At 44.8% G+C, this 21,855-nt stretch overlaps 1 protein-coding gene across 2 annotated transcripts in view; it reads right to left on the minus strand.

The window, feature by feature from the left end:
* The window catches only part of LOC139269021 (protein phosphatase Slingshot homolog 1-like), a 138,068-nt gene that overhangs the window by 14,396 nt on the left and 101,817 nt on the right, over window positions 1–21,855 (minus strand). For both annotated transcript variants that reach the window (XM_070887958.1, XM_070887959.1), the window contains exons 11-14: window positions 13,647–13,693; window positions 12,263–12,409; window positions 6,733–6,933; window positions 1,626–2,334 (exon numbers count right to left, since the gene is read on the minus strand). In XM_070887958.1, the coding sequence (XP_070744059.1) occupies window positions 1,626–2,334; window positions 6,733–6,933; window positions 12,263–12,409; window positions 13,647–13,693 (1,104 nt within the window). The remainder of the gene's footprint in view (window positions 1–1,625; window positions 2,335–6,732; window positions 6,934–12,262; window positions 12,410–13,646; window positions 13,694–21,855) is intronic.

Genomic DNA, 21,855 nt, shown 5'->3' on the forward strand with positions numbered 1-21,855 from the left:
GGAGAGGGAGGGGGAAGAGGAGAGGGAGGGAGGGGGAAGAGGAGAGGGAGGGAGGGGGAAGAGGAGAGGGAGGGAGGGGGAAGAGTAGAGGGAGGGAGGGGGAAGAGTAGAGGGAGGGAGGGGGAAGAGTAGAGGGAGGGAGGGAGGGGGGGGGGAGGGCGAGAGGAGAGAAGGGGGGCGGGGGAGAAAGAGGAGGGGGGAGAAAGAGAGGGAGAGGAGGTGGGGGGGGAGGGGAAAGAGGAGAGGGAGAGGAGGAGGAGGAGGAGAGGGGAGGGAGGGGGAGCGGAGAGGGAGGAGGCTGAACGGGCCCAGCTGACGAGAAGAAGCTGGGCCCAAGACTTCGGGTGTGGCCCGCCCCCAGCAAGATGCCGGGCGGGCGGGCCCCGCCGAAGGAGTTAAAGGTACGTAGCCGGGGGAAGCCGGAGCTTGGGGGGGGGGGGGGGGCGGTCGTCGGAGCGGGAGCTTGCGGGGGGGGGGGCGGGGGTTTGAGAGAGCCAGAGCAGGAGCTGGATGAGGGAGGTGCTGCCTGATCCTCGCAGCCCGTGAGGCCATTCGGCTAGGGCTAGGGGCTGCGTGCTTCGGGTCCCTCCCACACAGTTTTGGGCGCCTGGAGCTACTGCACATGCATGCCCACTGTAGCGCGCCTGTGCAGAGGTCCCGGCACTGATTTCAGCGCAGAGACCTGGCTCTGCCCCCCCACAGCTCGTGCTGCGCTGCGCCGCGCCGAACTCCAAAGGACCTGCATGGAGCCGGAGAATCTGCAGGTATTTTTTAGGCGCACTTTCGGGCGCGAAAAACGGGCGTCCAGGTCAGGGCTGTGCCGTTCTCGGCGCTGGCCGAAACTTGTGCCCTATTAAAGTGCCGTAACCTGCAGGGTTACGGACCTAGAGCTGGTAATTGGGATTAGACTCGATAAACTCTTGTTGGCAGGCGCAGATATGATGGCAAGTACTGCAGAGAATTGAATACGGCTAGGGTGATCTCATGGACTAGTTTTGATCGCCTGAATGTGTCGGAGAGGAAGTTTCCCAGATTTTTTTCTCTCCCTTAATTGGCCTGGGTTTTTAAATCAGGTTTTTGCCTCTCCCAGGAGATCACATGGCTCCGGTTGGGGTGGAGTGTAGAATGTTTCAATCTTAGGGGTGTCACAATTGTGTGGGGCGGACTGGTTGGGCTGGGTGCTCTTTACCTTTCCGCCATTGTTCATTGGTTTATATGTAACCTTCAGGGCTGCTGACCGAGGGCCGTGCGGCTCTTTGTCAGCCAGCGCGGACACGGTGGGCTGAAATGGCCTCCTTCTGCGCTGTAAATTTCTATGTCTCTACATCAGTTACTCAATGGTTATATTATGTTCTATGAAATAGAAAGGCTGTATTGGGAGCGAACGAGAGGTTGGAGTAATTCCAGGCAACGATTAAATGCGGCGCAGTGACTTTCTGCGCAGAATGTTTCCGGGACGTTGCCTGCAACCGCGTCACACTGTGCGATTGATTGAATAGATTTTTACTTTCGGCGCACATTTAAGTTCGTAAAAGAACCGGAGGCGCGCATGCGCAGAATGCTTCCGTTCATTGCCAGGAGTTATGTACAAAAAGGTTACAGTTCTTTTCATTATTTGTACTTACTTCATCTTCTTTCAAACAATTTCTTGTGGCATTGTTGTTATTGTTCATATTGTCTTTATCGAGTTGATTTTCAACACTTGCTGTCGAACCTGGCTCCAGTATGTTTGTTAGGCTTGCATCTGCCTCTGCATCATTTTCTGTATTAGGTCCATTAACCACGATGTGGTCATCTTCACCATATATACCAAAGCCCAGTGTATTCTCATTTTCCTCTTCTGACTCCTCTACTGCTATAAACATCAGGTAATTATTTCCCTGTTGGCTTAGTACTCTGCTTTGACCGTCATAAGTATCCCGAATCTGAGGTGACAGAAGCAGCCCGGTGTCACGGACACCATCTTCTGTGTACCTGAAACCTGCATTATCCATCTGAATTATATCTCTTTCCACATCTTCAACTTGGACTGAAAATTGTTCCAGCTCTCTGTGCTGTTTGATGTAGGCACTGTCTATAATGGGATCCGACAGACACCTGAAGTAGTAATTGGAATTAACTGGTTCACCTTTATCCTTGTTGGCTACTATTGCACCCTGAGATGGTTCAGTACTGCTATACTTCTGCTCTCCAGATCTGTGCTGAATTCCTGCATTACAGCTGTTCAAGTCTTGTTGGATAGATACTCCACTGCTCTGGAACATCGGATCTCTCACCGTTTCTTGTAAGTCACTCTCAGAATTGCGTCGCCACAAGCTATTATGTCGATGTTTACTGTTTTTTTTTTAAATGAGAAGGAGGAGGTATCAGCCACAGGTTCAATAGTAATAAAATAATGCATAGTGGCATAATGAAAGAGAAATAAAAAAAATTGTATTTATATAGCGCCTTTCATGACCTCAGGTCATCCCAAAACTCTTCACAACCAGTAAAACACTTGAGTGTAGTCACTGTTATAATTTAGGAAACATGGCAGCCAATTTGCGGACTTCAAGATCCCACAATCAGTAGTGAGATAATGACCAGATAATCTGTTTTAGTGATTTGGTTGAGGGATAAATATTGGTTAGATAACTCCCCTTACTCTTCTTTGAATAGTGCCATGGGATCTTTTATGTCGACCCGACAGGACAATTTAATGCCTCATCCAAAAGACAGCATTGCTGACAGTGCAGCAATCCCTCAGTACTGCATTGAAGTGTCAACCTAAATTATGTGTTCAAGTCTCTGGAATAGGACTTGAAGTCTCAACCTTCTGACTCGGAGATGAGTGCTACCAACTGAGCCAAGGCTGGTAACCTTAAATGGAGGATCATTGTAATGCAGGTTCAATTTTTGCTAGGTAGGGAGAAAATCCTATGCATATTCAGAGCTGTACTGCCACAGATGGAATGTAACCCGAGAGAGAAAAAAGTGAAAAGCATTAAGAGTTAAATACCGACAAAGGGGAGGGGGAAACAAAGTGTATCCTTTCTGTATTGGAATGCAAGATTCTCAAAATTGAAAAAAGTCCACACGATTAAAGCAAGAGTTTTAAAAACAATAAATGGCAATTTAAATGAAGAGTAATAAAGTAAGAAGGACTTGGTGGTGACTGGTCTTTTACCACCCAGCTCTGGGTTGAATGGGATAAAAGGACTTGGGTAAAATCAATTTGGTCAGTTACAATAAAGTTCCTCGTGACCATGGGCCCATAGCACAAAACTGCCTCTCATTTTGCATTAAATGGCAATCTCCCAGACAGGTTACTAAATGGATGATGTGGTAGATGTAAATGTTGCACTGGTGCAATAAGGGGTGTTCTTCTGAGGTCGGGGCTGAGGCTCATTGTTGGGGCAGAGTAGAAGTAGCTTTGCTCTGCAGTGAAACGTACACTGCCCAAGAGTAGTGCTTGATGTTGACACTAGCTGGCCAACTGGCCAAAACAGAAAGTATTCCATTTCCCAGCAGTAAGATGGGGTGAAGTGTCTTCTGTCCATTGTTTTTTATAAATGGAAGCCAGTCAACAATTTCATTCCAAGAAGAGTACTGAAATTAAAAAAAAAAGTTAATTAAGATGTAACGTTCCTTTTAAAAAACCATAGGTATAAAGAAAAGCAAAATATCATTTGTTTACAAGCAAAAAGCTTTTGTGTTGTTTTATCATCTTTAATAAGATGCTTGCATTTTTTTCACGTAGTCATGTGACTGCCAGGATGCTAGAAGGCAAACTAGATGGTCTTTTTTTGTTTACCAATTCCTTTGTTCCCATGTCACTCTCCAGCAATGCTATGTATTTTGCGTCATTTTCTAATTTAACACTGGACTGTTTTGTTTATCAATGGAAGCTGCTTACCAGCTCAAAACTATGCAGCCACTTCCACTTAAACAATTACCCAGATGTTAATCTTCACCACTGACCCATGCTAATTCAATAAACATACTTGCCAAGTAAAGAAACAAAACAATATTGAACTAACAGTCCATGAGAGTTTAACTGCTACATTCAAAGTGTTTTCTCACTGTCAAAAAGGGATTGCATACACCATTTTTATTGATGGAACGGTCAAATCATTGCTTAGCCAGTCAAAAAAATCTCCAGCCTGAATGTCACCAACTTTATGCAGCCTACTGTAATTTGCTGCCTTGTTTCCAAATTACAGTAAATATCTAGTTTAACTACTTTAGTTAATGACTTTTCACACATGGTGTTGACAGTCTATGAATTCCAATGGGGGTAAATTGCAGCGTCAACCCTGGCAGGAGGGTGCAATTACAGTACGGCAAGCTTACAGTGGCATTTTCCATTTTAAATGTGGATACAAGAATGTGGATATTAGAAATATAAAAACAGGGATAATAGACATGATGATTTAAAGATGATGATTGAATTACACCCATGCACCCTGGCTCAATGACCTCCCTACCCTATAACCCCACATGGTTTTGACTCCCTGTGTGCAACACCACAGATCATCGCCTAGTATACTAGGAGACTAGAACTAGGGGGCATAATCTTAGAATAAGGGACCGCCCATTTAAAATTGAGATGAGGAGACATTTCTTCTCTCAGGAGGGTTGTAAATCTGTAGAGAGCTGTGGAAGCTGGGTCATTGAATAAATTTAAGACAGAGATAGACAGTTTCTTAACTGATAAGGAAATAAGGGAAATGGACCCGAGTCCATGATCAGATCAGCCATGATCGTATTAAATAGCGGAGCAGGCTCAAGGGGCCATATGGCCTACCTCCTATTTCTTATGTTCTTGTATCTTTAATTTTATTGACCTAGATGAGTCATCGAACAATCTAAATCTTAAAATTAGAATAACTAACAACATCTTTTTAAATTTTGTCATTTTCAATTCTGTGGACACCATTATTTAAACAATGAATGTTGATAATAGTTGGGGAACTGGCTAGAAGTTACTGAACCCGACAAGGAGCTGACTTTGCACAGTTGAAATTATGTCGTAGCTAGATAAATAAATGTGGGTTAATTGAATATTCTTGGATAAGGCTTTATAATGACCAAGTCCTCAGAATATTTGTGGAGACCCCTTCCTTGAATTATAAACAATTTTAAAAATAGATGAAGTGAAACCTATGTTTCAAAGGCAAGTTAGCAATATGATCAGACCAAATAAAGATTTACAACATTTTGAGATTGGAAAATAGTGAAGTAAGACTGAATTTCCAATATGTTGGGGCCTCTATCTCAACTGGACCATCATGGCATTCCTACACAAAATGAGGAAAATAAATCTAAGGATGAGTCAACCCACATTATTTGACTAATTGTCAGCAACTAACTTAAAACTACCACAAGAGGAGGCTTGCTGACGATACATGTGTGTACCCAGGAAAGGGTTCAATTCTACTACCACTAATGCTATCATTATTACTTTAATAACCACAATTACAATAGTATCTACTTTAAGTGGTTAAATAATGTATTTAATGTAGAAATATGTCCTGAGGTGCAGCATCGAGACGTGAGCAAAAATGTCATTGGAAGACTGAGCAAAAAAGAAAATTGAGGAAAATAATTAAAAAATCCAGGCCAGTGATCTCGTACCAACATTTCCTGAGTTTATTGCAGGTACATAAAGCTATGCTCAGTTAAAAGTCATTGATCATCATACCAATACCCAACCCTCCTCGTCGTCTCAATCAAGCAGTGCATTGACCTTTGATGCCTGGAATTTAATTATGCAAGAATAATCTTAGCAATCGTAATATGCCCCAATTGATAAATTATTTCCCTTTGCCAAATTTATTTCCACTACCTTACCATTTCTTGCAAAGAATGCACTAGTGCCCTATTTATGCATCTTTCATCTCAATCTTTCTATAGGCCCAGAGAAGGGCAGTGAGACTTATGTTCAGGCCTCCCCTTCCTCCTGTGTGCGGGGAAGCACCTTCGGGCTTTACCCAACTGGGCAATTATGGATGCTCATGATGTGGTGAAAATACAAGACGTGTCCATCTCACCATTCTGTGGCACAGCAGTTAAAACCTCAATGCATGCCACCACTGGCCTACCTTCACAGTCAAGTCTTTTTAAAATGAACATATAGCATACTTGCCAGTTGCAGCAAAATTTCAAAATTCTGCTTATAATAACAAACAAGGAAAACAAAATTACTGTAAGAAAAACTGGGAATTCAAAAAATAAACCCGAACTAAACCCTATTCGTTGAGCACAAAAATCTAGGCCGACAATCTAGGACAGCAGTGAGGGAGTGCTGCACTGATGGAGGTGTCGTTTTTCAGATGAAAGGTTGAGAACAGATGGGGCCTCTGTTTAAGTGGATGTAAAAGATCCCACGGCACTAGAATCGAAGAAGAGCGGAGGAGTTTTCCCCAGTGTCGTGGCCAATCAGCATCACTAAAAAAATAGATTATCTGGACATTATCACATTGCTGTGCCCAAATTGGCTGCCACGTTTCCCACATCACAACAGTGATTACACTTCAAAAGTACTTCAGTGGCTGTAAAGCGCTTTGGGACATCGAGTCATGAAAGACGCTGTATAAATGCAAGTCTTCCTTTTCTAATCCTGAAAGTAATATTAAAGTATTGGAGAGCAGTTAAGAGGAAACAGAATTAAAACGTAATATTTTACAGCTGTGCAATTTTGTGAAAATGTACTAATAAAAGATTCAATTTGCTCCAGAAGTAGTTATTTACCTAGCATCTAAAATGCCTTCATATTCCGCCAGCTGCCTCATGAACCCTGCATTTGGCTGTGCAACACTCCGTTTCTCCTTCACATATTTGTAGGCTTTCTCGAGCGACCACCTATATTCCTTCATTGCATATGCAATGACTGTTGACGCAGATCGGCTAACACCCATTTTGCAATGTACTAGACACTTGGAGTGATTGTTCCTGAACATAAAGAAAGATTAGTTTAAACAGCAGCTAAAAAAAATTGCACACTTTGTTGAAAAGCTACAGAAGGCCTAGAAAGGAAGTCAATATACGGAAAGTGTCAAACAGAAAAGTAATGAGTGATCAGAAACATTAAATAACTACACATAAGTATTGGGTATTTTTTGGATCACTAATGTGCACTAAAGGTTGACTTTAGCAATAGTTTGGAGTCTTGATTAATACCATCTTGCTTAATTTTTTTTAGAATATTAAGCCAATATACTAACACTAAGGCTCCTATTTTCCACTTGCTGGATTTCTGGCGGCCGCACATGTTAACGTACGATTTTTTTGTATACGTTTGCGGCAAAAAAAAAATCAGGACTTTAGCCAAAGAAATATTTAAATTTGGCGCCGTGCTCTCCAAATTAGTTTGGGGGGGGGGGGGGGGGGGAAGGGAGCATCAAGTCTGCGCTAAAAACTCTCTGGGCATGCGCGAAAAGCTGAAGTTGCCAGAGACGCTGAAGCCCGCTTCCCCGAAAGGTTGGTACCCTACTGTTGCCGAAAGGGCCACAAAGGATCTCTCCCCCCGCTGGACCCGAGGCACCTCCCCCAGCTGGATCTGCTGCATTCCTGGGCCAAAAGGACGGCTTCCTACTGGCTGGACCCACCGCAATTCCTGGCCGAATGGCCCTCCTGCTCCCGAACTTCAACTCACAGGGGGAGCGGGACTTAGCAGGGGGACATTCGGCCCTGGATTGCAACAGGTCCAGCCAGTGGAGAGCCGTCCTTTCAGCCTGGAAATGCAGCTGGGGGGGGGGGGGGGGGGGGGGGTGCAGTCCTTTCGGCCGGAAATCTTCTTCCCTTGCTCCAAAAAGAGTTCCCTATGGAAAAAAAAAGGTATGTTATCGTGTATTCTTATTGCCTCACTCCTGTCCTCTTGTGACCCATGCTGATTTCTTAAGTTAATGTAGGGTTGTTTTTGCGGGGCTTTTGGCCAGTGTGCGCCGCGTTGAAAAAAATCATGGACGGCCAAAATCTATTAAGTCCAGAAAAGCTACGGCCGGTCTCGTTTTGACTTGTGTCTGTGGCAACATTTTTTAAACTGGCGTACATGGTCAGTGCTAGCGTTCAAATGTTGGCGAAAGTTGGAAAGTGAGTATTTCACGCCAAAAAACATTTAGACATCAAAAAGCGGCGCACAACCGTGGTGAAAATAGGGGCCTAAATTAATTAACACTAAAAAAATATAAATCTAGAAAAAGCCTTTTGAGACCATTTAAGACATATCTTCTAATGAGCTCCAATTTATTCAAGAGGTACACAACCAGAGACGAAACCTCCAAGAGATGAAATCGCTGACATGTCTTCCTGACCTCAAAGGCAATCAAGAACTCCAGGATATTCACATCTGTAATCTCTTCCAGCCCCACAACCTCCAAGTTGTCTGCGCTCCTCTAATTCTGCCTTCGAGCATCCTTGATTATAATTGCTCAACCATTGGTGGTCATGCCTTCTGTTACCTAGGCCCCAAGCTTGAACTCCCTGCCTAAACACCTCTGCCTCTCTACACCTCTTTCCTCCATCAAGACGCTCCTTAAATTATATTTCACCATGACATTTCTGCAGCCACCGATTACCGTTGATGCCCCAGTCCCTATTAAAACAATTATTCTCTCTCACCCTGGCCATTCCCCCTGGTACAGCTCTCATCATTGCTCCCTCAAGTCTAGGGGTGCAGACTTGAATGGATGTGGTGGACAACTGGTTTAGCCATTCACCGCTAGATCTGGCTCGCCACATAAATCATTATCGGGTCCTACAAAAACTGCTCACTATTCCAGGATCATTCTGGAATGCAAAGATAACACCCGGTTACTATTCTCTACTGCTAACCGTCTTCTTAAACCCCTCTCCACCACACTCACCTCCAACAAGTGTGAGGAGCTCATGGACTTCTATGTCTCAAAGATTGAGACCATCCAATCAGCTGCCTCTGTGACTTCCCTGCCTTCCCCTAGCCCACCGGCCAAACTTCATCCGAGGCTCCCACCTGCCCTAGCCCTGAACTCGCATCTTTCTCTGATCTCCCCTTTTGACCTCTCCACGCTCATCTTGTCCATGAGACCCACTTCCTGCTCCCTTGACCCTATTTCCCACTAAACTGTTGACCACCCTTTTTTGGCTTCCATGTTAGCCGACATTGTTAACGGTTCTCTCTCCGCAGGTACTGTTCCCCTCTCCTTCAAATCTGCTGTCATCACCCCTCCCCTCAAAAAAACAACCCTTGACCCCACTGTGCTTGCTAACTATCATCCCATCCCCAACCTCCCTTTCCTCTCCAAAGTCCTTGAACGTGTTGTCGCCTCCCAAATCTGTGACCATCTTTCTCAGAGCTCTATGTTTGAATCCCTTCAATCTGGTTTTCGCCCCGTCACAGTACCGAAACGGTTCTCCTAAGTCACAAATAATGTACTTTGTGACTGTGACAAAGGTACAATATCCCTCTTCGTCTTCTTGTACCTGTCTGCAGCCTTCGACACAGTTGATCACTCCATCCTCCTCCAATGCCTCCCCACCATCGTCCAGCTGGGTGGGACTGCACTCGCCTGGTTCCATTCTTATCTAATCGTAGCCAGAAAATCTCCTGCAATAGCTTCTCTTCCCACTCCCGCATCATTACCTCTGGTATCCCCCAAGGATCTATCCTTGGCCCCCTCCTAGTTCTCATCTATATGCTGCCCCTTGGCAATATCATCCAAATACAAGGAGTCAGTTTCCACATGTATGCTGATGACACCCAACTCTACCTCTCCACCACTTCTCTTGGACCCTCCATGTCTCTAAATTGTCAGACTGCTTATCCGACATCCAGTACTGAATGAGCAGAAATTTTCTCCAATTAAATATTGGGAAGATCGAAGCCAAATTTTTTGGTCCCTGCCACAAACCGCGTTCCCTAGCCACTAACTCCATCCCTCTCCCTAGCATCTATGAGGCTGATCCAGACTGTTCGCAACCTAGGCATCATATTTGACCCTGAAATGAGCTTCCGGCCACATAGCTGTGGCATAACTAAAACCACGCATTTCCACCTCCATAACACTGCCTGCCTCTGCCTCAGCTCTTTTGCTGCTCAAACCCTCATCCATGTCTTTGTAACTTTTAGACTTGACCACTCCAACGCACACCTGGTTGGGCCCCCACATTCTACACTACGTAAACTTATCATCCAAAGCTTGGCAGCCCGTGTCCTAACTCGCACCAAGTCACGATTACCCATTACCCCTGTGCTCACTGACCTACATTGGCTCCCGGCTAAGCAACGCCTCGATTTCAAAATTCTCATCCTTGTTTACAAATACCACCATGGATTCGCCCCTCCCTATCTCTGTAATCTCTTTCAGCCTCACAACCCTATGAGATGTTGCCGCTCCTCAAATTCTGCTCTCGAGTATCCCTGATTATAACTGCTCAACCATCAGTGGCCTTGCCTTCAGCTGCCTGGGCTCCAAGCTCTGGAACTCTCTACCTCTCTTTCCTCCTTTAAGACGCTCCTTAAAACCTACCTCTTTAACCAAGCCTTTGGTCATCTGCTGTAATTTCTTCTTCCGTGGCTCAGTGTCAAATTTATCTGTTTTTGTCATATCACTACTGTGAAGCACCTTGGGACGTTTTATGTTAAAGGCGCTATATAAATAAAAGTTGTTGTTGTTGTTGTTAAAACATAGCTCTTTGACCAAGCTTGTGTCACCTGCACTAATTTCTACTAGACGGCTTGGTATCAAATTTTTATCTCATAATACTCCTGTGAAGCGCCTTGGGACGTTTCACTACGTTAAAGGCGCTATATAGATCCAAGTTGTTGTTATTTAATAACACAGTATTGCAATACAGACAGTCCTTACTTGTTGCATTCTACAGAAGATATTTTCATGGTCCCAACAAAAATGAGCCATAGTATTCTCTATTAGATTGCCTATATCTATACAGTTAAGACTCCAATTTTGAGATGCAATTTATCTCGGAAATCTGGTTACTGGGACAAACCACATTCAATTAAATGCGTTTACATGTGTGAAAGTTTTGTTGGTTTAACTGGACAGGATAATTCCTTTGTCTGGACAAACCATCATCATAGGCAGTCCCTCGAAATCGAGGAAGACTTGCTTCCACTCAAAGTGAGTTCTTAGGTGACTGAACAGTCCAATATGAAGGAAAGGGTGGGTGGGGAGTCTGGTTTGCCGCATGCTCCTTCCGCTGCCTGCGTTTGCTTTCTGCATGCTCTCGGCGACGAGACTCGAGCTCAGCGCCATCCCGGATGCTCTTCCTCCACTTAGGGCGGTCTTTGGCCAGGGACTCCCAGGTGTCAGTGGGGATGTTGCATTTTATCAAGAAGGCTTTGAGGGTGTCCTTGAAATGTTTCCTCTGCCCACCTAGGGCTTATTTGCCGTGTAAGAGCTCTGAGTAGAGCATTTGCTTTGGGAGTCTTGTGTCAGGCATGTGAACAATGTGGTCCGCCCAACAGAGCTGGTTGTGCACATTCAGAGGCTGAACTCCAAGTCATCGTCAACATCTTCACTGAGGCATACGAAAGCATGGGCCCTACACTAAACATCCGTAAGATAAAGGTCCTCCACCAACCTGACCCCGCAATACAGGACAGACCGCGCTTCTCTCCAGGCTACAACTCTCCACAGTCCATCAGATCTAATATGGCCAATTATAATAGCCACCAGGCATATGGGATAAATCAGGTCTACTCATATATGGGATAAATCAGGTCTACTCAAATGTCACTAAGCAGTTTACTCTGTACTTGCCTGTATTTATATCTTAGAATTTAAAACATTAAATTTAGACAAGTCAGAAAATTGAGAGGTAGGTTTAATAAAAGACAATACAATGAATTCACTCCATAGTTCAGGAACCCCTCTGACTATCTCCCCCAGCTTTAGTATGTTCATACCCCCACTACATAGTATTTAATCAAGAATCTATTAATGGCCATTTTTGAACTCTTGAGCTAAAATTATTCACGATGCTATTCACGTAGTCTCAGAGTTGTTATCCCTCAAGCCACAATGAGGACAAGGTATTCTCACCTAATCATGTCATGGATCAGTTATCATGGCTCCTCAATTACCTATCAGCTAATGTTATGTTTCAGATTCTGTAGTTATAATATTCACTGTACTAGATCACTGATAGGTTCTGAATTAACTTTAGCACGCACTCGAGTTCACTAGATATTTTGATCCTGGTGGTTCAGCTACTTTAACCAAAAGATAATTTTTGCCATTATGAAAAACGTGTTTACAGATCATAATGTTCCTCTACCTACTTGGCTTTTGTTATGAAGTTATATGTGTCATTCCAATATGATAGTAGGTCTGTAGTATCCTCGTCAAACACCCGTATATTGTGATAGCAGAACAATCCCGGAAAGAAGTTATCTATTTCTCTGGTTACATTTAAGATGTACCCAACACTGCAAGAGATCAGAAAAATTGTGTTGAGAAATTTCTTAATAATCATTTTATTAAACAACAATATTAATGAAGGACTAACCACAAGAATGAATGTACTTAGTAAGCAGAGTATGATATCAAACAAGGTTGCAACTACATGATTGGAGATATTGGGGTGGAAATTCCCTATCGCCCCGGTTGGGGGTGGTAACTTCTCCAGGGTTGGACATTCAGTGCCCGGCTCAGAAGTCTAGCCCCAGAAGTGAAATTCAGGTTACCGTCCCTCACAGGAAGTGACGCGCAATGTTGCTCACGCAACTTCCTTTTGGGGCAGGATCAGGGTGCTACCCAGGCTCATCGTGCAGCGCTGGCGCGTTTCAATGCCCCTTCTTCTGTTAAAGGGGAGGCATGCTGCGAGCTCTGCATGGCCCTTTGATGGCCTCCATTGTGCCACCAGGGCTAGGGGGTGCTGTGGTCGCAGCCCAGCACCGAAACAGAGAGCCGGGTTGCACGATCGAGGCCAGGACCCCGTGACAATGTTACACAGCAGCCCGACTGGTAAGTCGGGAAGAAAAAAAATGGCGGCATGCGGCATAGCGCACCTCCCCTTTAACTTTCGCCCCGCGATGGGTGTGCGGCCCTGTTCGCGACCCGCGAGGCTGGCACAGGCATCGCGTAGTGGCCTCGTGTGATGCTGGCCAATTTCTGTCGCGGGACGAAAAGGGAACGCCGTGCAGGACGATAGCGTCCTGTTAGCGCTAACGGGAGGCGCACAACAAAGGAATGTAAGCCGCATCGGTTCCTTGCCCTGACAAATGTTCAGTTCCTCTGATGTGGAAATGGGCAAAGGCACCACATACTCAAAGCTGGAACTTTCTGCTCCACACTGATTAGCTAACCTCAGGTGGGACTGCTGCTTGGGGTCCTACAATTGACCTCAAACACCCTACATTAGAGAGGAAGGAAAAAATTATCTAGAGTTCCAACAAAGAGTGTGTGTGAGTGCATATAGGCTACCTGTGATCCCTTTCATCGTCAAACAACCTGCTATGACTCACTTTTTAGTCTCACACATGAAAGATATCACTTGAGCAAATGTAAAGGTTATGATCTCCCACATTGGCAAGATGTTTAGGATCTATTGCATCACCGATTCCCATTTGCTTTTGTGATGTCAGTTGATACGTGAGCTGACGGTAGTAATTAGAGAAAAAGTGAAATATTAAAAAAATACTGTACTGATGATTCTGTCCTTACCCTGTAGCCTGAAGCTCTTCCAAGTTTGAAGCATTCCACTCTGAACCCTAAAACGGCATACAATACAATAATTCTGGGGTATACAAGAGTTATTTTCCAGATTAGAAAACGGGCCTTTAAATATTGTAAACTTCACAATACTAGCCACACTCATACTTTGCAGTTGCAGTAAAAATACCAAAAGACTCACTGCTCTATAAGTTGCACCCCAATATTCAGGGAGCATTAAAAACATGCGTGAAGGTTTCATTTATAAACCAAATTTTACAGTACAACCATCAAACTCATTTAACATTGGTGTTACCAAAATGTTTCGACTCGGGTTTTATTAGATTATGGTATTCACTAAACCTGCATCCAAATGCAACTGAACAAACTTAAAATGCAGTTATGGAACTGGTAGAATTTAAATGCACTATTTCAGAAACATTTATTGGGTTACAGATAATCCAAACTGAGCCAGCGTGACTGTAAAATTAGCGTTAAAAATACTTAAAGGAACTATGTAGACATTTCTTGTTATATCCAGATACACAGATTGTCTTATCACATGTACAATAATTCAAAAGTCCAAGGGCTAGACTTTCCACTATGATCGTTATCGCCCCAAAATGGGCGATATTTCCGGCCTTAGTGCTTTTTTAAAAAAATGTTTCAGGATCGCTGGAATATCGCCCATTTTAAAAACCGCTAGTTTCGTTTTTTTCATTTGGGTGATAGCCTTAGTGATGTGAAATGGGCCTTAGCGATGTATTCAGTCGTGCAAGGCTGGCGTCCATAGCAACGGCCATTCTGTACATTCACTTTTTTTTCAGCAAAGAACTTTTTCCGCGATTCGAGAGCTCAGAAGACTGAAAGAGGAGAGAGAAGGAAGCTGAAAAGAAGTTTGTGGAGGGTGCAAAAATGTCAAACCAATCGAGTGATAATAGCGTGCAGCAGGTGCTGTCGGGAGGACGGTAAAAGCCTTCTCTGATGAGGCCAATGAGACCCTGGTTAATGAGGTCGAAAATCAGTAGGGCCAATTAACCCGGGGTGGGCGTGGGAAACCTCTCCCCCGTATATATCAAAAAATATGGGAGATATCGCCACCCTAGTCTCATCAGTGGCCCACGATAGGCGTGAGGCAGACCAGTGCCGCAAGCGGCGGAACATTCTGGTTGCATCGGCAAGAGCAAGTATTAATTATTACATTTTAAATTGCAATGATGCACTGACTCATTACTTACAATGTAAATCTGCTGGATTGTAATTAAGCTGGGTAATCTTGGGTCGCTTCCCTGCTAAGATTTGGACTGGGGTCAGAACCTGCGCCCTTTAAGTCTAATTTTGCTGAGATGTCTTGCATTTAATCAACAGTATTAATTATTATTATTTAAATGCTTTGATCAAAAATTGTGACCAAAGGAATGACTGGAACCAGACACACTGGAACCAGACAGACCGCAAACATTCGGCATGTCTACCACTTTAGTTTAGATGGAGAATTCTTGTGTGCTGTGAGCAAGTCTTTTACTTGAGCACCATCTCCTTTTTGGTTACGTTGGTGGATGGGGCACGACTGAGCACTGAAGGGTCCGGTCACCTTTACCCAGATTGTGAGAGTCTCTCTGGCTGTTGTTACTCACAATGACCCAGCCTGGAGTGGGAGAGAGCTGCCCTGGCTCACTGTCTGCCCTGAGACACTTTGGGACATAGCTCCGGCCACACGGAGGTCTCTGAGCTCAGCCCATGGACACGGTGCCCCCTCCCATCACAGTCTTGTCATTGCAGAGCTCACCAGCAGTCCTGATTCTCCCCCCCCACCCCGGTCCACCCCGGGGAACCTCCACCGATTCAAATAAACCGCCTACCTCCCCTCAGGTGCCGAATGGCATGGCCTGTGATGAGGCCTTCCCTGGAGATTGAATGCGAGATGTTTGGTGTCAAGTATTAGTTCATAAACACAATCTTATTAAATATTTTCTCTGAATGTAGACGAAGTCCTTACTACTAGGGGGATGGCGAGAAAGCAGGAATGGGGTACTGAAGTTGCATGTTCAGCCATGAACTCATTGAATGGTGGTGCAGGCTAGAAGGGCCGAATGGCCTACTCCTGCACTTATTTTCTATGTTTCTATGTTATAACCATGCATCCATTTTGGATACAAACTGTATTAGCATATAACGTTAACACTAACGATGAGCAGCATGTGGGCTGACTAATTGTGGATTACAATATCTGTTGTGTTTCCGTAATAGAACCTAGTCAATTAGCTTATGCCATGCTCTTGTCACGTTTGCAGAGGAAGATATCCAAGAATCATGCCGAGCAAAGGCAGACTGGAGGGGGACCTGCTGAGCTGCACCCTCTCTCTGACCTGGAAGAACGTGCCGCAGCATTAGTGGGCACCCATAATCGTTCTGCCACCTGTGGGGTGCAGATCCTGTTGTTGCGGCAAGTCAGTAATGTGTAAAGCGGTGGTAAACCAATAGTAATTTAAAAGCATTTGATTATAATATTTCAATGATGTAATGTTATGCATGCAGTTTCTGTACTCTCACGTTAATCATAAGCAACGTCTCTCGTTCACATTTATTTCAGTAGTGTTGCTCCTCCTACATATGCCAGCGCAGCGCAAGCATTCTCATGACTCCCCTTCTCTTCTAATAACCTCAATTATGTTTTCCAGCTCCCCAGATGCAATGGGAGGCCATTGCACCAACACCTGTACTGCTGTAGGTCGTCACCACCATGGGTGACAAACACCCAAGTGAGGAGGAGGATGAAATAGAGCCTGCTATTTCATCTGTGGTACCTGCAGCCACGTCATCCTCAACGGATGACGTATCGGGGCCAAGCAGCTTGCAGCAGGCCACTCCAAGTCATCCAGTGCCCACGCCAACCCTGCGGAGGTTGAGTCGGTGCGGAAGGCACGCACTGCGATGGGCAGATGTCAATGAGGACATGGTGTCACCGTCAAGGCCAAGCGTCAACATAGATCGAGAGCGCGTCCATACACTCGGCGGGTTGACTGGCGACATTGCCACACTGTCTGCGAGAATAATTGAGGGCATGGAGCAGATAGTCGCGGCAATGGGGCAAACGACCGACTCGGTCGATGTCTTGTGGCATGCGATAGTTTCAAGATACGGCACTGCACCCAAGGTGCCATACCACCAACAAGCACGACAGAGGTGAGACAGGAGGAAGAACTTCTTCTTACTCGTAAAGTGTTTCTTCACAAACGTCGTCTTCTCCATCCACTGAGGTTATTCTGCCATCACCCCCCCACAGCAGCAGCCCTTGAGGTGCTCTGCTGCAAGACGTCTTGGTCCTGCTACTCAGGGATTACGTGGGAAACGGGGGTTACGACAAGGGGGTGTCAAGGAATAGGAGGGAAGTGTGTCCGCAGGTGGTGGTGGGGGACGCGTATATTATTGTTATTTTAAAAAATTGCTGAATGTTGATTGGGGATGGTGGGAGGGTGTTATATTGTTCTGTTAAAAATTGTGTTCACTGTTGGGGGACGGTGTTATATGTTTGTTAAAATATTTTTAAAATTACCTCTTAAATATTACTTTTTAAATTTAAATTAACAGTTGTTGTGAAGTGTCTTCTAATAACGTAAGATAAATCATCAATACAATGGTTGGAAACAATGGCCATGGCCAGGCCAAGCCAGGCAAGGATGAAACATAAGAACATAAGAATTAGGAACAGGAGTAGGCCAACTAGCCCCTTGAGCCTGCTCCGCCATTCAACAAGATCATGGCTGATCTGGCCGTGGACTCAGCTCCACTTAACTGCCCGCTCCCCATAACCCTTAATTCCCTTACTGGTTAAAAATCTATCTGTGATTTGAATACATTCAATGAGCTAGCCTCAACTGCTTCCTTGGGCAGAGAATTCCACAGATTCATAACCCTCTGGGAGAAGAAATTCCTTCTCAACTCGGTTTTAAATTGGCTCCCCCGTATTTTGAGGCTGTGCCACCTAGTTCTAGTCTCCCCGACCAGTGGAAACAACCTCTCTGCATCTATCTTGTCTATCCCTTTCATTATTTTAAATGTTTCTATAAGATCATCCCTCATCCTTCTGAGCTCCAATGAGTAAAGACCCAGTCTACTCAATCAATCATCATAAGGTAACCCCCTCATCTCCGGAATCAGCCTAGTGAATAGTCTCTGTACCCCCTCCAAAGCTAGTATATCCTTCCTTAAGTAAGGTGACCAAAACTGCACGCAGTACTCCAGGTGCGGCCTCACCAATACCCTGTACAGTTGCAGCAGGACCTCCCTGCTTTTGTACTCCATCCCTCTCGAAATGAAGGCCAACATTCCATTCGCCTTCCTGATTACCTGCAAACTAACTTTTTGGGATTCATGCACAAGGACCCCCAGGTCCCTCTGCACCGCAGCATGTTGTAATTTCTCCCCATTCAAATAATATTCCCTTCTACTGTTTTTTTCCCCCCCCCCAAGGTGGATGACCTCACATTTTCCGACATTGTATTCCATCTGCCAAACCTTAGCCCATTCGCTTAACCTATCTAAATCTCTTTGCAGCCTCTCTGTGTCCTCTGCACAACCCGCTTTCCCACTAATCTTTGTGTCATCTGCAAATTTTGTTACACTACACTCTGTCCCCTCTTCCAGGTCATCTATGTATATTGTAAACAGTTGTGGTCCCAGCACCGATCCCTGTGGCACACCACTAACCACCGATTTCCAATCCGAAAAGAACCCATTTATCCCGTCTCTCTGCTTTCTGTTAGCCAGCCAATTCTCTATCCATGCTAATAAGTTTCCTCTGACTCGGCGTACCTTTATCTTCTGCAGTAACCTTTTGTGTGGCACCTTATCGAATGCCTTTTGGAAATCTAAGTACACCACATCCATCGATATACCTCTATCCACCATACTCGTTATATCCTCAAAGAATTCCAGTGAATTAGTTAAACATGATTTCCCCTTCATGAATCCATGTTGCGTCTGCTTGATTGCACTATTCTTATCTAGATGTCCCGCTATTTCTTCCTTAATGATAGCTCATCGTAACTCAACTGTAACGGTCACCAATGTAATTTCACGCAAAGCGTTCATTTGAGCTGCTGATGCAAGAGGTTTGCAGCTGCATAACTACCACGGGGTTTTTCCAGTGGTGTGGGGGGGGGGGGGGGGGTGCGCGTGGGGGCATGGGTTCATCGCCCGGCTGATTGTCCTCCCTGAGGTCCTCGTCCTCCTCTTCAGCCTTCCCTCTCTCCTGAGGTGGACCGGTGGTCCCATCTGGCAATTGTTCCTCTCCTGATAGCTAGGTTATGTAACATGCAGCACACCACAATGAACTCAGTGACTTGCTCAGGGTGGTATTGTAGGTTGCCTCCTGAGTGGTCCAGGCATCTGAAGCGCTAATTCAAAACTCTAATTGTCTTTGACGATATTGTGTGCAGCTACATGGCTTTCGTTGCAGCGCTTCTCCGTTTCTGTCTGGGGCTTATGCAGGGAGGCCATGAGCCAGCTGGCAAGGCCATATCCTTTATCCCCCAGCATCCAACCGTGACCTTGTGGCTGACTCTTAAACAGGTCAGAGACAGTGCTCTCACGCAAGATGTGTGCATCATGGATGCTCCCTGGAAAATTTGCATTCACTGCCCTCTGACATTGCTTCGCCTGAAGCGTGCACTTGGTCTCAACCCCCATGGATGTTTGACTCGTTGAACCTTAAATATGCAGTGCCCTGTAGTCTGCAGTGAGTCCTTGAGGATTACATAGAATGTACAGCACAGAAACTGGCCATTTGGTCCAATAGGTCTATGCTGGTGTTTATACTCCAAGAGCCTCCTCCCACCCCTCTTCATCTAACCTCACCAGCATAATCTAGTAGCTCTAGTATTAAAATAATAGTCTGCTAATCCTGAAGTTATAAAATCTTTGCAACCACCATATTAAGTATTAGTCTCATAACAAAATACTGTTGTGCTAATGATTCCCAATTTTAACAGGAGTGAAGATTTTCACCTCGAGTTGACAGTTGCAAACAGTAGCAACGAGTGCATTAGACTTGAAGTTTTAGCTTTCAGCCAAAACTGAAATTTGAACTTGTCCTCTTATGGTGGCTCTGGCAATTCTTGCCGAAGCCTCCAAATGGAGTGCTCAGTGGGGCTTTAGGTCTCAAATCTCCTTCCCCCACCCCTCCAAAAAGGTCATAGTGTGTTGGGAATTTGAAGCCGGTATTGATAGTTGCAGAGAAATCTGTTCCACCCTCCTGACTGAAGGAGGATGCATGTGACCAGAGGTAGGAGTGGGGGAGTTTAAAGGACAAAAAATATAGATGACATCTGAGAATCCTGCAGAGATGTGACTACTTGGCAAGTCCATTTAGTTCCAGTGATATGTGAAATTGAAGGTCAGTAGTTGGTGTGCGAGAGAATTGAGGACTGTAGTTGAAGAAAGGACAAAGAGTTGAAGGTTTTGTGAAAAACGTAAAAGTTGAGCAGCTTGAAAAAGGTTATAAAACCAATGGTAATTTAACTAGAAGTTGTTTGGTAGTGATATTACATATAGAAAACGGGTAATCAGGAATACGAATGATAAACCATGTAACTTGTTAATGCAGAATTTGATGGTGATCCAGTGGGTAAGAGCTAGTTTGGAAAAGCTTTTTTTTGTCGTGGAGATGCCTTTGTGACGAGACCATTCTAGTTCTTCCTGTTGTTCTCAGCTTTAGGCTGGAATAATTTCAGTTAATCCAATCCTGTATTCCAAGAACAAAGGATCTGGGAATGAAAAGAGTCCATTTATCTCTGATCAGACAATTGCCAGATACGTACTTATTCCATTTCCCTATCTCATTATGTACCATTTTAATTCCATTTAGAAATAACTCGAAATGTTCCTTCCTACTACACATTTATGCAACTCTTTTCAAATTCGTTTTAATCTAAGGATAAGGGGTAAGCCGTTTAGGGCTGACATGAGGAGAAACTTCTTCACCCAGAGAGTGGTGAACCTGTGGAATTCTCTACCACATAAAGTTGTTGAGGCCAATTCACTAAATATATTCAAAAAGGAGTTAGATGTAGTCCTTACTACTAGGGGAATCAAGGGGTATGGCAAGAAAGCAGGAATGGGGTACTGAAGTTGCATGTTCAGCCATGAACTCATTGAATGGCGGTGCAGGCTCGAAGGGCCTAATGGCCTACTCCTGCACCTATTTTCTATGTTTCTATGTTTCTATTTGTTTGTGGTCGACAACGAGCTGCACATTCGGTTCTGAAACACCTCTGCATCCTGTAAGGGTGCTCGCAAGGCGATGTGCGTACAGTCTATTGCTCCCTGCACCTTGGGTAAGTTTGCTATTCGAGAAACCGAAAACCTTCTCAGTCTGTGCCTCCGTGGTCATAGGGAAGTTTATAAAGTCCATCCTGCGTGCGTGAAGGGCTTCAGTCACCTGTCAAAATGCAGCAACGTGTGGCGTGCTGAGAGATACCACAAATGTCGCCAGCTGAGGCCTGAAAGGAGCCCGATGATGCCTAGAAGGTAAGTGCCGCAGTAACCTTAACCTCAACAAGCAGTGTGGTCCTGATGGTGCTGGTAGGCTGCAGATCTCCCTTAATTAGCTGGCATATCTCACTGATGACCTCCTTTCGGAATCGCAGCCTGCTAACGCACATGTTATCGTACAAGTCCAGTTATGATCGCTTATCCCTGTAAATGCATTGGGTGTAACGTCTCCTCCTCGTGAGCAATCTGCCACCTCTTTGGGCACAAAATAAACCTTCTCCCAACTCTATTCTGCAGCATCTGATTAGTCATCAATACTGCTTGAGAAATTACAGGCCACATTACTATAAATCACTATAAATGGCCTTAATTTGTCCTCAACAAATACAAATGTGATTAGATCATTGGCAAGAGTCAAAAACATCGTTAAAATCACTCACAAATTGCTTCTCCGAAGAAGGACTTCAAGCAGCCTTTTATTAAAGATCCTGAGTTACAAAATGGTGTCCATAGTGCCGAGTTAAGGTCAGGCGATTGCAGCTTTTCTTCAGCGTCTTTTTGGGCCAGCGATCATTTGGGTGAACTATGAGCGAAATGCTGAAAGTAGCACTTGGCGATTATCTGGCCAATAATCAGGCGCTAGCTTCCATTATAACCAGTATTCTCAGCCTTGCACGAGGGGGACGTCACATTTTTTTAAAAAATAGGCCGGGCGATGCAGCTCATT

This window comes from Pristiophorus japonicus, chromosome 8 (assembly GCF_044704955.1).
Source record: "Pristiophorus japonicus isolate sPriJap1 chromosome 8, sPriJap1.hap1, whole genome shotgun sequence".
Taxonomy (NCBI): Eukaryota; Metazoa; Chordata; class Chondrichthyes; family Pristiophoridae; genus Pristiophorus; species Pristiophorus japonicus.